At 45.1% G+C, this 14826-nt stretch overlaps 1 protein-coding gene across 1 annotated transcript in view; it reads right to left on the minus strand.

Moving 5' to 3' along the window:
• Positions 1-7320: 7320 nt before the first annotated feature.
• Positions 7321-14826, minus strand: part of LOC146173964 (uncharacterized) — a 32238-nt gene continuing 24732 nt past the window's right edge. The window contains exon 4 of the mRNA XM_084583334.1: positions 7321-7579. Within this exon, the coding sequence (XP_084439460.1) occupies positions 7461-7579 (119 nt within the window). The 3' untranslated portion in view covers positions 7321-7460. The remainder of the gene's footprint in view (positions 7580-14826) is intronic.

Here is a 14826-nt window from a genome sequence, read left to right on the forward strand (position 1 = left end):
TAACAAATCAGTTCCCTGTGATCCAAGCCATCGTTTCTTTGGAGTTGTCATTGATCAAATACTATAGTGGAGTCCCCGTATCAGAAAAATTAGACGCACAATTATAGCGATAGTTGAATTTCTATTCTACCTCAGCGGAAACCCCTAAGGCGCACCAGTGCACTAGACGCTTCAAATGTACAGTTTACTGTTTCAGGGCAATGTGGGAGACAGCTTCGCAATATTTAATGATATTACAAGAACGAGCCTCAGGACTCTTAACATTTTGTAAGCTCTACCTCTTCCTATATGCCTTTGACACCCTGTTGTGTCTCAACAGCAGCTACTGTTCTTGCCGCCCCGGAACATCCAGTTACTACAATTATAGCTGTTGACACAATGAGAACCCATATTCGACAATCGACCAGGGTCCCCAGCCATCTTCTAAAAACTCTTCCAGTAATTAGGACACGTACGTATTACATTCTCCAAAGTTATAAAAGCTAATCTCACCTATCTCCTTTCGCAGTTTACCTCTGCCGTAAGACCATCCTAAATACTTTTTTTTTTCAATTGTTGAGAATAAGGCAACGTCACACGTACATTTTCTGGTATTGCGCTGGCCAAATTCAAAACTCCGTCTGCCGTGACTTCAATGCCAAACAAACAAGGCCTGGCGTAAACAAGGGAGCAGTGCACATCCAGACGCTGTACTTTGCTCGTAGCGCTCGCAGTTGGCAACTTAGAGGTCAGCTCGCGTTTTGCGGTGCTGCACGTAAGCGGTGAGAATTTGTGCACTTTCATGATGCCAGTGAGGGCACGCTTTTTTTCACGAACGTTCCAATTAATTGTAAAGACATCGCATAAACGAATGATGCCAGAAAGATGGAGCGGGGCTATTGTATCCTGTTGCAGCGCTGTCCGTCGTTACCGGAAGATTGACCTCAGCCGTTTTATTTGTAGGCCCTGGGACATAATATAAAGCAGAAATGTATGATTGGTGCGATGTTGAATCGCATCAGCTCGGGCACGTTTCGCATTCAGGCGCCCATGCGCACTTTCAGTCTGCCCACGCCACCCCAATCTCAGTGGCCGACACGAACCGAAGCGCCAAGCAGGGTTCGAGCATGCAGCCCTCGAGCAAACGACTTTAGCAGCTACTCTTTTTTTCGGCGGTGACGTCGTGGCCCGCCTGGCGCTACAGAGAAGTGCAGCTTCTAGCTGCCTGTTATTCTCCGTAGTGCTGACGTATCATCCCAAGTAGAATTACTTGTAATTCAAACCTCCTCGCGAAGACAAATTGGCCCGCGTGTTTCAAAAAAGTTTTAAAAATTCATTATAAATCCAAGAAGATTTACTTTAAGCCAATAATCAAATTGCTTTGTTCAACGCATTCAAACGTTTATCAGTGGCAGTTCCAGTCATTTCATGGTCAGTTTAACGGAAATTTCTCAACAAAAATTACGAATGCATCAGCTTCTGCATTTACAATAGGCGCGTGAATAAAATCACCCGCAAGAACGTCTCTCTTATGCACCGAATAGACGACGCTCTTGACTATTTGCAAAGCGCTGAATTTTTCTCATCTTTAGACCGGCCTTCAGGGTACTCGCAAGTCCCACTGGCCAATGCCAGTCGTGTCAAGACCGCTTTCGTGACTCCAGACCCACCGCCCGAATTTAGCGTCATTCTGTTCGGACTCCAATGCAGCTGCCAAGTTCCAATCCCGGATGGACATCATACTGTGCGGCTTCAAGTGGAAGACCTCTCTGTGCTACTCGGATGACGTTTTCTCACAGCATTTCTCGACGCATCTTCCTCTATTGAAACATGTGTTGGAGTACCTTACTTCAGCTGTCATCCGACTTGTTTCAAAGCAATGCCACTTCGCCGCACGCCAACTAAAATTTTTGGCCATTTCGTCTCTAAAGACGGTGCGCTTCAACTTCATGCTGTCACTGCGTTTCCAAAGCCGTCCACGATTAAGAAAGTTTGAATTTTCGTCGTCCTCTGCGTTTAATCCAACGCTACATCCGCAAGTTTGCTTTCATCATGGCGCCACTCACATCCCTTCTTCGCGGAAGCGACGATCTCTCCGGCTGGTGTTCTGCATGTGACGAAGCGTTTAGCACACTCCACCGACTGCTTACCTCACCCCCTATATTACGGTATTTTAACCCTGATACTCCTACTGAGATCCACACTGCTAGCAGCGCAGGTATCTGTGCTGCTCTAATGCAACGCAAACAGAGGTGTGCTGACTATGTTGTAGCCTAAAGCGAGCCGCGCACCTTGACAAAGCCAGATGTAAACAACTGAATTACTGGGAAGGAGTGCCTAGGCATAGTTTGGTGGATAGGGTCATTCCGCCCTTACTTGTACGGCTGACCATGAGAACACGTTACGGACTACCGTTCTCTGTGTTGGCTATCCACTCTTAAAAGGGTCATGGCCGCTAACAATTGAGAATAAACTGATTTTCTTATAAAAGAGCGCATGGACACGGGACAAAGAAGAAGGAAGAAGAAGAGGAAGCTGAACTTGCAAATGCGTTTATTGGAAAGAACACACTGTCTTATAACTGCAGGCATCAGGCTTGTGCGAATGGTCCTTGTCGGAAATGCGCCAGTGGCTCATATCCGCTCATATCCGCACATGTGATCATGATCGTTCTCCCTGTTTAACATGTCCATTCCCTTGGAAGATAAGGATATTGATTGCTCCCTGACAAAGGCTTCCCTTCCTCTCGATATGGCATGCCTCGACAAAGTTTTTGGGGCTACAATCATACTATATCAGCAAGACTACGGTGTCGGCGAAGAACGAAGCGTACGAATACTCTAGAGAATGTTTAGCCAATTTTGAGAACATTTCTCTAAACGATCAGTTCAGTGCAGTCGTTCAGTCGTGTCCGACTTTTCGTGGCCCTATGAAAAACATCCCACCATGCTTTCCGGTCTCTCACTATCTTCCTAACATCACATAACTTCATCTGCAGAGCCTCAAGGATGCCATCTAACCATAGCGTTCGCTGACTACCCCTTCTCCGGTGACCCTCAACCTTTCCAAACATCAAATCTTTCTCCAGCGACTCCTCTCTCCTCATCAGATGACCAAAGTAGCTGAGCTCTAACTTTATAACGTGACCCTCCGATGAGCAGTCAGGGTTTATGGTCGACAATATTGACTGATTTGATCTTCTGGCAGTCCAAGGAACTCTCAATAGTCTCCGCCAGCACCACAATTCAAAAGCGTCAATTCTTCGGCGGTCAGCCTTCTTTGCAGTCCAACTCTCACATCCATACATCCCAACGGGAAAGACCATACCACGAGCTATACGGATCTTGGTTGGCAGAATAATGTCTCTGCTCTTGACTAGGTGGTCGAGGCTAGCCATGGCTCTCTTTCCCAAAAGCAGGCGTCTCCCACGTTTATGGCTGCAGTCTCCTGCCTGGGTAATCTTGAAGCCCGAGAAGAGAAAACCTGTCACAGCTTCCACTTCTTGTCCCTTGATTCTCCAGCACTTGATAGGGCAAGACGCCATGATATTTGGCTTTTTAATGTTTAGTTTCAGTCCCAACTTATCACTATCTTCTTGTACACGCGTCATAAGTCTCTTGAGTTCTACTTAACTTTCTGCCATTAAAGTGGTATCATCGGCATATCCAAGGTTGTTGGTACGTTTTCCAGCAATCTTCACTTCAGCTGAAGACTCGTCCAGATCGGCCTTCCTCATGATGCCCTCAACATATAGGTTAAATAGGCAGGGCGACAGTATGCAGCCTTGTCTCACTTCTTTCTCAATCGGAAAGCAATCATTAAGCCATGGACTTTGGGGTTGTACCCTGGCACTGCTTTGCCCATTCCTCTGTTTACTATGGGAGCGGCCCCAATCCTTCTCCTAGATTCGTGCCCACAATAAAAGACATAATGTTCACCGGAATTAAATTCTCCCATTCCGGTCCACATGAGCTCGCTGATACCCAAGATATCAATGTTCAATCTGTCCATTTTTCGCTTGACGACATCCAGTTTACCTTGCGTCATAGATCTTACATTCCATGTTGCTATGTGATATATCTCCTTGCAACATCGGGCTTTCCGGTCGCTTCTCTACACATGCACAACTGAGCGTCCTTTTGAATTTAGCCCAGCGGCTTCATTCGTCTTGGAGCTACTAGGAATCGTCCTTTGTTCATCCCCAGTAACATGTGGGACGCCTTCCAACCTGGGGGGGCTCATCTTCCGACACTCTATCATTAATGCTATTGTGACAGTCCTTAGGGTTTTCCTGGCAGAAATACTGGAGTTTGTTGCCATTACCTTCTCCAGTGAATCACATTTTGTGAGAACTCTCTGCCGTGACCTGTCTATCATGGGTGGTCCTACGCAGCAGAGCTCACGACTTCGTCGAGTTTCGCAAGCCCCTCCGCCACGACAAGGCAGTGATCCATGAAGGGGTCCTAAACAATATTGGTGCTCCAAAATCCTTGTATTGAGGCACAGAGAGGAATCTGGTAGACCACAGCAAACTTACACGGAGGAACTTATCTTTATAATCAATTCTACAACTTGTTTTTTGTTTTGCATTTCAAGCTTTCTTTGTACCGCTGCTAAAGCCTTGGCAACCTTATTACGAGCCGAAAACACAACGTTTGCACCCATATTCGGCACCCAATTTCTCAAATCTGTGTGAAAGAGAATACACGTATGGCATCGCAGCGATATTTTTCTTTCTTATCAGGACAGCCGAGCTACTTTGAGAAGGTTTAAATTTTTTGAGGTTCTTTCCTGCACATAAAACAAGAACGGGGTAAGTGAAACTAGAGTTACTAAGGCTAAGTGAAGCCAGCTTGCCTACAGTGGTGTAAGCTGACTGCAGGGTTATCGCATATATTGTGAAACCAAGTTTTTTCAACACCATAGTCATGCATCCAGTTGCTATTGCATTCTTAACTAATCTCGAGCGACAATATTTGTCGGCCAACAGGGGTTTTTCGCTCAGAGGGGAATAGTGACGGTGTATTCTTTCCAATAAATGCAAAATCAAGTTCAGCGCCGTGTGTGCCCATTCCTTCTTAATCGCGTGCCTATGGGTTGTTTTACAATAAAATGCATAACCAACTCGTCCAGACTGCCGTTATGCTACAATAAACTGATTATTTCATTTCGGTCCAAATACTTCACCTTATACTACCTCGGGATTCGAGTTCATTCAATACAGTATAAATGTTTAAGATAAATGCTTTTTATTATTTTGAAAGCATGCTTCCTGGTCTGGTAACCATTATCTGATTACTTCACAATGGCACATCATCACCGTGTCGTCTGCTATTCGCTGTGTCGGCTGTACTCTTGCATGCACACCGTGGACGGCGGTCGCTGATAGACGTTTTCTCCGCAAAAAGATTTTATTTACATATCCTTTTTTTTAAGCCTTCACTACAATATGCAACTTTAGTGATCCCCGAAGAACTGGACTTGTTTTTTGTATCACAAGATACCTTCAGCCAATTTTACAGCAATGTATTTACTATTAGGATGGAAGGATTGTGGCAACTGGCTCATAAGGTGCCGTGGGTGCCTACTTTAAGCAGAAGTTGAGATTAAGTTACGCGGTGTGCACTTTTTTGGGGAGATGTCAGGGTAGACTCCTGTGAATCGCAATTGTAGGGTCTCGTTTTACCTGACCTGATAACATGAGAGCTACAGATCAAGCACTGCACTAAAGAGACTGAAGGCGTGCCCAACTGCCATAAAAAGAAGGCACCCAATGCGTGCAGTAACACAGCAGCTGCTCCCTCCTCACATTAAAAGAAAAAAACACTTGAACTCGTTTTTTTTTCAGACCTCAGCACTAGACTATGAGAAAGACTGTTGTGCACTGCTTGAAATTGGTCACAGTGCAATTGTTCAGCCCTCCACGGCTGTTCCATAGCACGAACTAAAACGATCTGCTTAGGTCGAAGTTTCAATGGGCTGCTTAGTAAGTTGAAGAATCATAAGGAGCAAAAGGAAATGAAGCAAATGAAGCACACGCTTTCATAGATGAACTTCTGTTTTCCTTTTTCCCACTGTGTTCGTTTCATCTGGCCTCTGTTCCTTTTAGAATGACATTATTATGCATATACATTAAAAACTTCATGCTCTAATGGCCACGAACATTCATTTTTTGAAGCTGACCAAATGGGAGCTTAGTGAATGTGCTTTGCAAAGTGCAGGAACTCCGTAGTACAATATGTGTCAACTTTACGGCGTAAATGTATCTGACAGACATAGAACGCTCAATATGATTCCTTTGAAAATAAATGGCAGCTTGAAAACATGGCAATTTATCATTTTGAGCCTGTATGTAGTGCAATTATAATGAGATCTTTGTAAGTTTCGGCCATGTACGCGAAGTCTTCCTTGGATGTGTTCGTGGCCGCTCGCTTACGTGCTTGCAGTGGCTTGATTTGTTTTCGCGGTGTGTGATTCTTTTTCGCATCTGGTTGGCTCATTGCATACATAAAATAGCTATACTTATGTATTAGCCTACGTGAAGCCTAGTTGTTGCTTTTTCCCTCTAGACGCATCGCATATGAGCATGCTAACTTTATGAGGGACCAGAGACAAATCATTGCGCTTACACTCTTATTACAGGCGAAAATTAGGCATATACATACGGTGCATCACTTACGTCAAGCTTGCTTATCCGAGGTGCTTATGGGGCGTAAGAAAGAGTTGACTAATTTTCCTTTAGTTAACTGCATCCAGATAACTAGCGCAAGCTCTATTACGTAGTCCTCGCGCTAGGTTGCATAAGTAGGATTGTACGATTCAGCCTGACGCTTGAGATAGAGTAGACATTGACGGCCTAAGCCCTTGCTAACCCATGGCTAGGCGGAGGAAGGGAACTGTGTCCAAGCAGCTGTTATTTGGCGTCAAGAGCGGCAGTTTATACCAGAGGCACAGTGGAGGAACATTGCACTGCTCAAATGGGGTTCACGCCATAGAGATGCAGACGTCCACTGGCAGTTTGGCCGGTAGCCAGCACTCGTCGCAGCTAGCGCAGCTATTGTGAGTCGGGAATACAAATGCGACATGCGCAGTCACTAGCTTTCGCAGATGAATGAAATTAGGGAATGGTAGCAGGTAAAAGTTACATTGCAAAAATCTTTATGCTTTTCCTTGCGCATACTTACCTTTGCTATCTTGAACAGTGTGGGTGCATTAGTGCAATGAGATAATAAAAAAACAATGGGAGAGCTTTGCCAGCCTAAAGTCCAATAGGCGATACCCTTCGCCGCGTCCTGCAAATGACGGCCGATTACAACTGAGGCCACACCATTATTTCCTTCTTTATGAATGTTTATTGCCGTTGACGCATTCGTTCGTTGATCGTCCGCTGTTTTGTATTGGAGGAATCCGCCTTCATGCACTTATCCGAACTGCTTTCTCAGAATCACTGGACCGCGTGGGAGCCATCCAGCTCATTCACTTCACCGCAACGACCCGTCTGGCGGAGGAGTGCCGTCCCAGAGCATACTCGCTCCGCCTGCCGGTGCAGGTGACGTCACTGCTGCGATGCACAGATGTGAATGTGGTTCGGCGCCGCCACCTGTCAACGAAGAGCGAGGAGGGTGTGCGTTGGTGCGGAGTCAGTCTTGGCACTGTTCCAGCCTTTGGATGTAACGGACGAACGGTCAGCGCGTGTATGAGCGCTTTGCCTTTAAATGTAGCCAGCAAATTGCTCTACGAACAAGTCTGATGTGCTTTGCCTTGATGAATGTTATTCGAGTTACTGATTTGCTAGCGGACAAATGCGATATGCTTCAAAATGATAACTTCCGGTGTATAAATTATGGCCTCAAATAGAAATAAGTCTATGGCTGAAAATTTGTATGGATTGTGCACATGCATGCACTCAAACCCGCTCTTTGTCCAACGATAGGTATCTTAAACAGACTAAGATGTTATCTTTAAGTTACTATGATACGACAATTATATTACTATCTCATATACTCACGTCTTAGCTATTGCTCCCTCGTGTGGCAAACCACGACAAAAATGAATATATACGGCCGCTTATCATTTCGAAAAAGAGCACAACATGCAATCGGTAACTTAGAGTTGTCAGATAGTTGTGTCCCTACTTTAAATCATTAGAAATACGGGACGTGCGTAAGCTATACACGTGCAACCCAAGTCTTGAAGTGTTTCGCCAATAGGGGTTCAATAAATTGGACTATCGGACAGAATGCCTATAAAGAATTGCATACGCTTAAAGAAAAACTTTATAATAAGGCCGTAAGCCGGAACTAACTGCGGATACCAAATATCTTGAGCTGTCAAGTACCATAATTATTGAACTGCCACCCAATCATTTAGGGTCTATTCAGCGGCTCCTGTTCATTAATATATGTTAAGAAAATACTTGAACAATTGTACTTAGCGGAATAATAGTAATTTGGAACTGACGATTTTGCTTTTAAGTGCCATGTTTTCTATCCTACTATCTATATCTGCATAGAAGTGTTTTCATTGCCATGCGTTGTGCTTTAGGACTTCTATACGCAACATTTTTGTGGCTGTAGAACCTTCTGCCCTGTAAAACACCACTTGCTGCGTTCGTGAAAAAATATTTGAACTGTGTTTAGCCTGCGCTTGAGTGTTGAGCGCTGCTTGCCTTAGAGTTGCGTGACATCGTTAAGCAATCTCCTGGTTTTAGTTACGTTCCCCAAGACAATTGTCTTGTGTGATTGTTTTGATAAATAAAATAAATATCTTGTTTTTCAAATTATGTGGTGCGAGTTTTCTGTTGTGCTAGTGCCTGTGAAGAACTAACTGCTTCGCTTGAGCGATACGAATCAAAACTAGATGTGAGTGGCATGTAAACCTGCAAGTTTCAAGTAAACCATATGCACGAATGATCACAAAACCGACACCTACAACTAATATCGATGTCTCGGCGATGATTGAAATGCAACCATTTTGGGCATTTTGTCTGATTCTCCGTCGTTGTGGCTCCGTTTCCCAAGAAGAAGGCGATAAGACAAATTATGGAAAACGAATTCGCGTCTCGACTGTAAGGTGAGAAAAGGGCACAATTCTATCAAATTTATCACCCCCTTCTGAAGGCAAATGATTCAGAGAAAATGGTAGCAACCTCTTGCTGTTAAAAACGGGATGACATGTGGCACAAGCAACGCTACTACTTTTTGAGAAATCGTTGGCGCCTGTGACAAGTGCAGCAGTGTCGAATATTCGCGAAGCCCGCCCCGATATCCTTTCTTTGACAAGTTTCCATCATTTCATTACCATGAAGCATCTCCAGTGCCAAAGTTAAAATCTCGAATTGCTTGAAATATACATCTCACATTGGTTCGCGGTGTGCTGCGGGTGTTTGCCTCCGGCGACGCAGGACTGCCGCAATGTTAAGGCTACGGCAAAGGAATGATTCTCTGTCGCGGGGCCTTTTGTTGTTTTGCTATTCTGTTTATGTGACCGTATTGTCTGCATTATGTTACGGTGAAGCGACTGGTCATTTTATATGGGTATTACTACGGAAATGGTGCGCATCTTGACTTTACAATGTAGAAAGCTTAAAGGTCTTTTAGCGCTGCAAATCTTTTTAGTAGCTTGAAATGTTTTTAGCTTGGAGGTTGTATGTTGCATCAGCGCTGTATAATATATTGTTACTGAGCGGTATTCGCTGGTCGTGCTTACAAAAAGGAAGTGCGACAGACTCCCAGAAGAAGAACACGCAGACGAGTGCTGTGCTGTGCGAGAGCTGTGCTGTAATCATCCTCAGTGGTGTGGACAACTGCCGTACTGAAAAAACAGCGTTCATAACCCCTGACGGTCTTTATCAATTCAAAGTCATGTCTTTTGGCCTTTGCAATACCCCAGCAACCTTCGAACGCATGATAGACTCTTTGCTCCGAGGCTTCATGTGGACCACTTGTTTGTGTTATCTTGACGATGTAATAGTTTTCTCGTCTACATTTGAAAGCCATCTCCGTCGCCTTTCTACAATCCTAGCACTTTTTCGCCGCGCGGGACTGCAGCTAAAGTCCAAAAAGTGCAGCTTTCGTAATCGACAAATCAAAGTCCTTGGTCACTTGGTTAATGCTGCCGGCATTCAGCCTGCCCCCGACAAGATTCGTACCATCAGAGATTTTCCCACTCCACGTTCATCCAGCGATGTTCGAAGCTTTATTGGCCTGTGTTCTTTTTTCCGACGATTCGTCCCGAATTTCTCAGCGCTAGCTCGCCCTCTCACCATTCTCCTATAGAAAGACGTTTCCTTTTCCTGGGGGCCTGAACAAGTTGCAGCTTTCTTGGAACTTATTGCTGCTCTCAAAACCCCACCCGACTTGGCCCATTTCAACCAATCTGCCAATACTGAACTCCGCACCGACGCAAGTGGCCATGGCATTGGAGCTATACTTGCCCAGCGACAACACGGCCGCACAAGGGTGATTTCGTATGCCAGCCGCCTCTTATCTACGTCCGAACAAAATTACACTCGCAGAGCGAGAGTGCCTGGCACTTGTTTGGGCTATTACAAAATTCCGGCCTTATTTGTTTGGCCGGCATTTTACTGTTATAACAGACCATCATGCCTTGTGTTGGCTTTCCTCCCTCAAAGATCCTACAGGCCGTTTGGGGCGCTGGGCGCTTCGATTACAAGAGTACACATTTTCCGTCGTGTACAAGTCCGGCCGGCTCCACCAATATGCAGACTGCTTGTCCCGTCATCCCGTCGACTCCCCTAGTCCTACCAACTCTGACGATGACGCATGTGTCTTGTCTGTGTCGGCCTTTTCTAGCATTGCCGACGAACAACACTTAGATCCCTTGCTCCATTCCATTATCCTCCGTCTGACCTGCGACCGACCTGATCCATCTCTTGTCTTATATGTGCTCCACGAGAACCCCCTATACCGACGCAATATGCGACCAGACGGCGCAGACCTTTTGCTCGTCGTTCCTTAACATCTGCGTTCCACCATCTTTGACCAGTTTCATGATGCTCCAACGGCTGGCCACCTGGCTGTCTCTCGCACATACGACAGCCTGCGCCGACGCTTCTACTGGCCAGGGCTCTACCGCTCCGTCCAGCAATACATTGCCGCATGTGAATTATGTCAGCGTCGAAAGAAGCCCACAATTTTGCCTTCAGGCCATTTGCAGCCGATCCCCATACCCACTGACCCGTTTTCCCGTGTAGGTGTTGACCTCCTTGGGCCCTTTCCACTTTCCGCCTTAGGGAACAAATGGATCGCCGTCGCTACCGATTATGCTACGCGGTATGCTATTACCACAGCCATCCCGACCAGCTGCGCTACAGACGTCGCTGACTTCCTCCTAAAATACGTGATACTACATAATGGTGCCCCTCGTGAACTACTAACTGACCGTGGCCGCTGCTTTCTGTCGCGAGTGGTTGACGAAATTCTCCGTTCGTGCTCCGTCCACCACAAATTCACCACAGCCTATCACCCCCAGACCAACGGCCTCACGGAACGCCTAAACCGTACCCTCACAGATATGCTGTTCATGTATGTGTCTGACGACCACCGGGATTGGGACGTTCATCTACCCCTTGTGACATTCGCCTACAATTCATCTGTCCATTCTACCGCTGGATACTCCCCATTTTATCTGTTATTTGGCCGACACCCGTTACTGCCCTTCGACACCTCACTACCCGCGGCAGACGCCACCAATACTTATGCCAGTGATGCCGTAGCCCGCGCTCATGATGCCCGCCGGATAGCTCATGCCAGGCTCTCTGCATCCCAAGACTCTCAAAAGTTCTGGTACGACAGTCGCCACCGTGATGTCCACTACACTTCTGGGTCACTCGTCTTGCTGTGGCTCCCGTGTCGTCACGTGGGCTTGTGTGAAAAACTTTTGCCCCGTTACACAGGCCCTTGCCTAGTTTTGCACCCCGTGACAGACCTCAAATACGAAGTTGAATCTGTGCCTCCGAACTTCTCGTCCAGAGCGCCATCCTCTTAAATAGTGCATGTGTCCCGCCTGAAGTCCTATTATGCACGTTCTGTTTCACAAACGTAGAACGCACCGGGACTGTGCTTTTCCCGATGGGGGGTAGTGTTACTGAGCGGTATTCGCTGGTCCTGCTGACGAAAAAGAAGTCTGACAGACTCCCGGAAGAAGAAGACGCAGACGAGTGCTGTGCTCTCCGAGAGCTGTGCTGTAATCATCATCAGTGGTGTGGACAACTGCCATACTGTGAATATTTCCCGTAACATTAATAATGTGGTTGGATGTTTTCGTTGCATAAAAGTTCTCTCAGTCTACAGATATGAAGCGGACAGCAATTGACAGCTGTGTATATGTCCTTTATTCTGTCTTTATATAAACGTATTCGTTTTTCTGCAGTCTGTCACATCTGCATCCGTGTACTGTGCACTCTCGTAAGCTGCAAGGTAGAAATTGTCGATCCAAATAAAGACACGTAGTCTAAACTGCCTATTTGTTCTACACTCTCATATAATGTTGCCGACGTAATGGACAGTAATAATTTTATCACAACTCAGCAATCACACGCCCCATCTTTCCAAGCAAAGAGACCATGGGCGGAAGCAGAGAAGTATAATGTAATTGCAGTTTTTGCTAATGAAGGTGGAGAGATAATGCTTGGAAATATGATAGCCGTGCACAGATAATAACCTAGGACCTCAACAGGGCCGGGATCTTGGATTAATGCTCATATCTCAATCCATTTGATATGCGGCGTCGAGGGCACGGAAATGTGCAGATTGATCAACTTAGTATTCGCTAGCACAAAGTTTCAATAAGGGTATTTTTAGTAAGTTAGGTCAACTTTAGTCCTCAGTCAACCGTATGGTAATTCTACTGAAAACATTTAGGTCGGTTCTTATGCTTCCCCTTAAAAATAAATTTGAAAACACGTTTATTGCGGCATTATCATTTCGCTATGTTTTCTTGAATTTTATAAATAATATTTCGCACAAATATTGCTACTGCTACGAGAGTATGCCTTCTAAACACACGTTATTATGTCGGTTGCTCCGTTTTCACTAAGAATCCCTCAACGCACTTGTTACCAACGTCCCTTGTGCCTTCCTGGCCAATGAAAAATGGGATAGAGTGGCCCACTAGGCCCTTTAGGCCCCTTAATTATTCGTGGTTTGTTCCTGCTTTCGACATATGCTGAAGAGATAACCCCAAGTATTTTGACAGAGATTGTGCACTCGAGGCTTAACACCGGACAGAAATGTTTTGAGAAGTATCGTGTGCCACTCCTGATTTAAACAATACCAAATGCTTTGTGTTGTGACGATTGGATTTTAAGTCCAGACATGTTGGTAACTTAGGGTGGGCTTTTTGGCACCCTTCATAGCCTAGGATTTATTCGGGATAGATTTTGCAACAGTGGAGCATACAGGGTTTTAGAAATCTTGCTTTGGAGGTGACAATCTCAGGGTTGCATCGGTCGTGAACTCTCGATGTTTCCTCACCCATAAGTATGCAAGACCTTCTCGTATTTAATGCTTCCCTACGTTGTGCAGTTTCCGCACTGTGCGAGAAAGAATGTAGAGGTGATGCGCAAAACATTTGTAATCTAGTGTGTTGTTCTCGTGGGTGCCCATGCCTAATCACAGCCTGTTTATTTCTTTAGAGTATGACTGAATAGCATTTAGTCTCGTGTTATTTTAGTGTTTTTGTGCATTAACTTGTACCGCGTTTTTTCTTGTTTTTCAAATTGTAAAACCACCACGTTTAATACCGTTTTACTATTCGTCGTTGCCAAGTTCATTTGCCTTACCTTATCTCACTGATAAAGGCTCGAGAACGGACTATACGCAAGTTCCCAAAGAAACTTGAGGACACCTTCAATTACCTCAGCGTGCTTTTGTATACTTGGCCTGTACACGCATGCCAGCAGGTAGAATGCCCAGATTCTTACTGGATATTTCTTTCTTATTACGTTGTACTTGCACCCTTCTCAAGAGTTACCTGACACTATCATTGTAATACTCCTAAGGTGCATTCGCATTCAATCTGCGGCAAAAAACGCTGTTTTTTTTTAGGTTACAGAAGTCAAACCTCCTGACAAAACACGCCTTCACGTCAAGAAGATATTTATGCCACGGTCATGTAAATGGCCATCGGAGTCAATTGGTCATTCGTATATATGTCGCAAGGCTTCGTTCCTGTGGGGTATAATAAAGTGAACGCATAGTAGGGTATTGTAATCACACCGTCCAGTATTCTGTTTCTGCCGGTCAAGAGAAACTGCAATCTGCCCTACATGTCGTTTACAAGATGTTACACCAACTGATCTGTGAATACATTTTGACCCTGTTTTAATGAATGGGAGGTAAAATAAACGTTAAGATAAATCACTTGAAGAAGAGCAAGAACAAATCCAAGCCACCGGTGAAATACAAACTCATAGTCTGCGAATTTCGCGTCAGTTACTTCAACACTGAGCTGTGATGATGATTGTTTAAACTTCCAAATTCTTACCAATATATGTTGTTTGTACCCTGTACTGCAGAGTGTTCACTATTACCAACCGCCTCTACAGCGGCGGTCGTGTTACTGCACGTTTGAAATAGACATCAATGAAGAGAGAAAGATGGGAACTGTGTGAAAACCTCCTTACTATGCCTGTGGTGCCAATGGTGTTAAATTCGAAGAGCTTGTTATACAAATCAAGAAAAAAATGAGGTGCTCAGTATCAGGAATCACGACACCTACGGCGCGATTCCGTTACCAGGTTATACATGAGCTAAGTCTCAAACACTGAATCATCATGCGAACAAATTGCAGGAGTGTATGTATATATACAACGTTTAAGGTGAA

Source organism: Amblyomma maculatum, chromosome 11, assembly GCF_055883805.1.
Source record: "Amblyomma maculatum isolate TAMU_Amacu chromosome 11, ASM5588380v1, whole genome shotgun sequence".
Lineage (NCBI taxonomy): Eukaryota > Metazoa > Arthropoda > Arachnida > Ixodida > Ixodidae > Amblyomma > Amblyomma maculatum.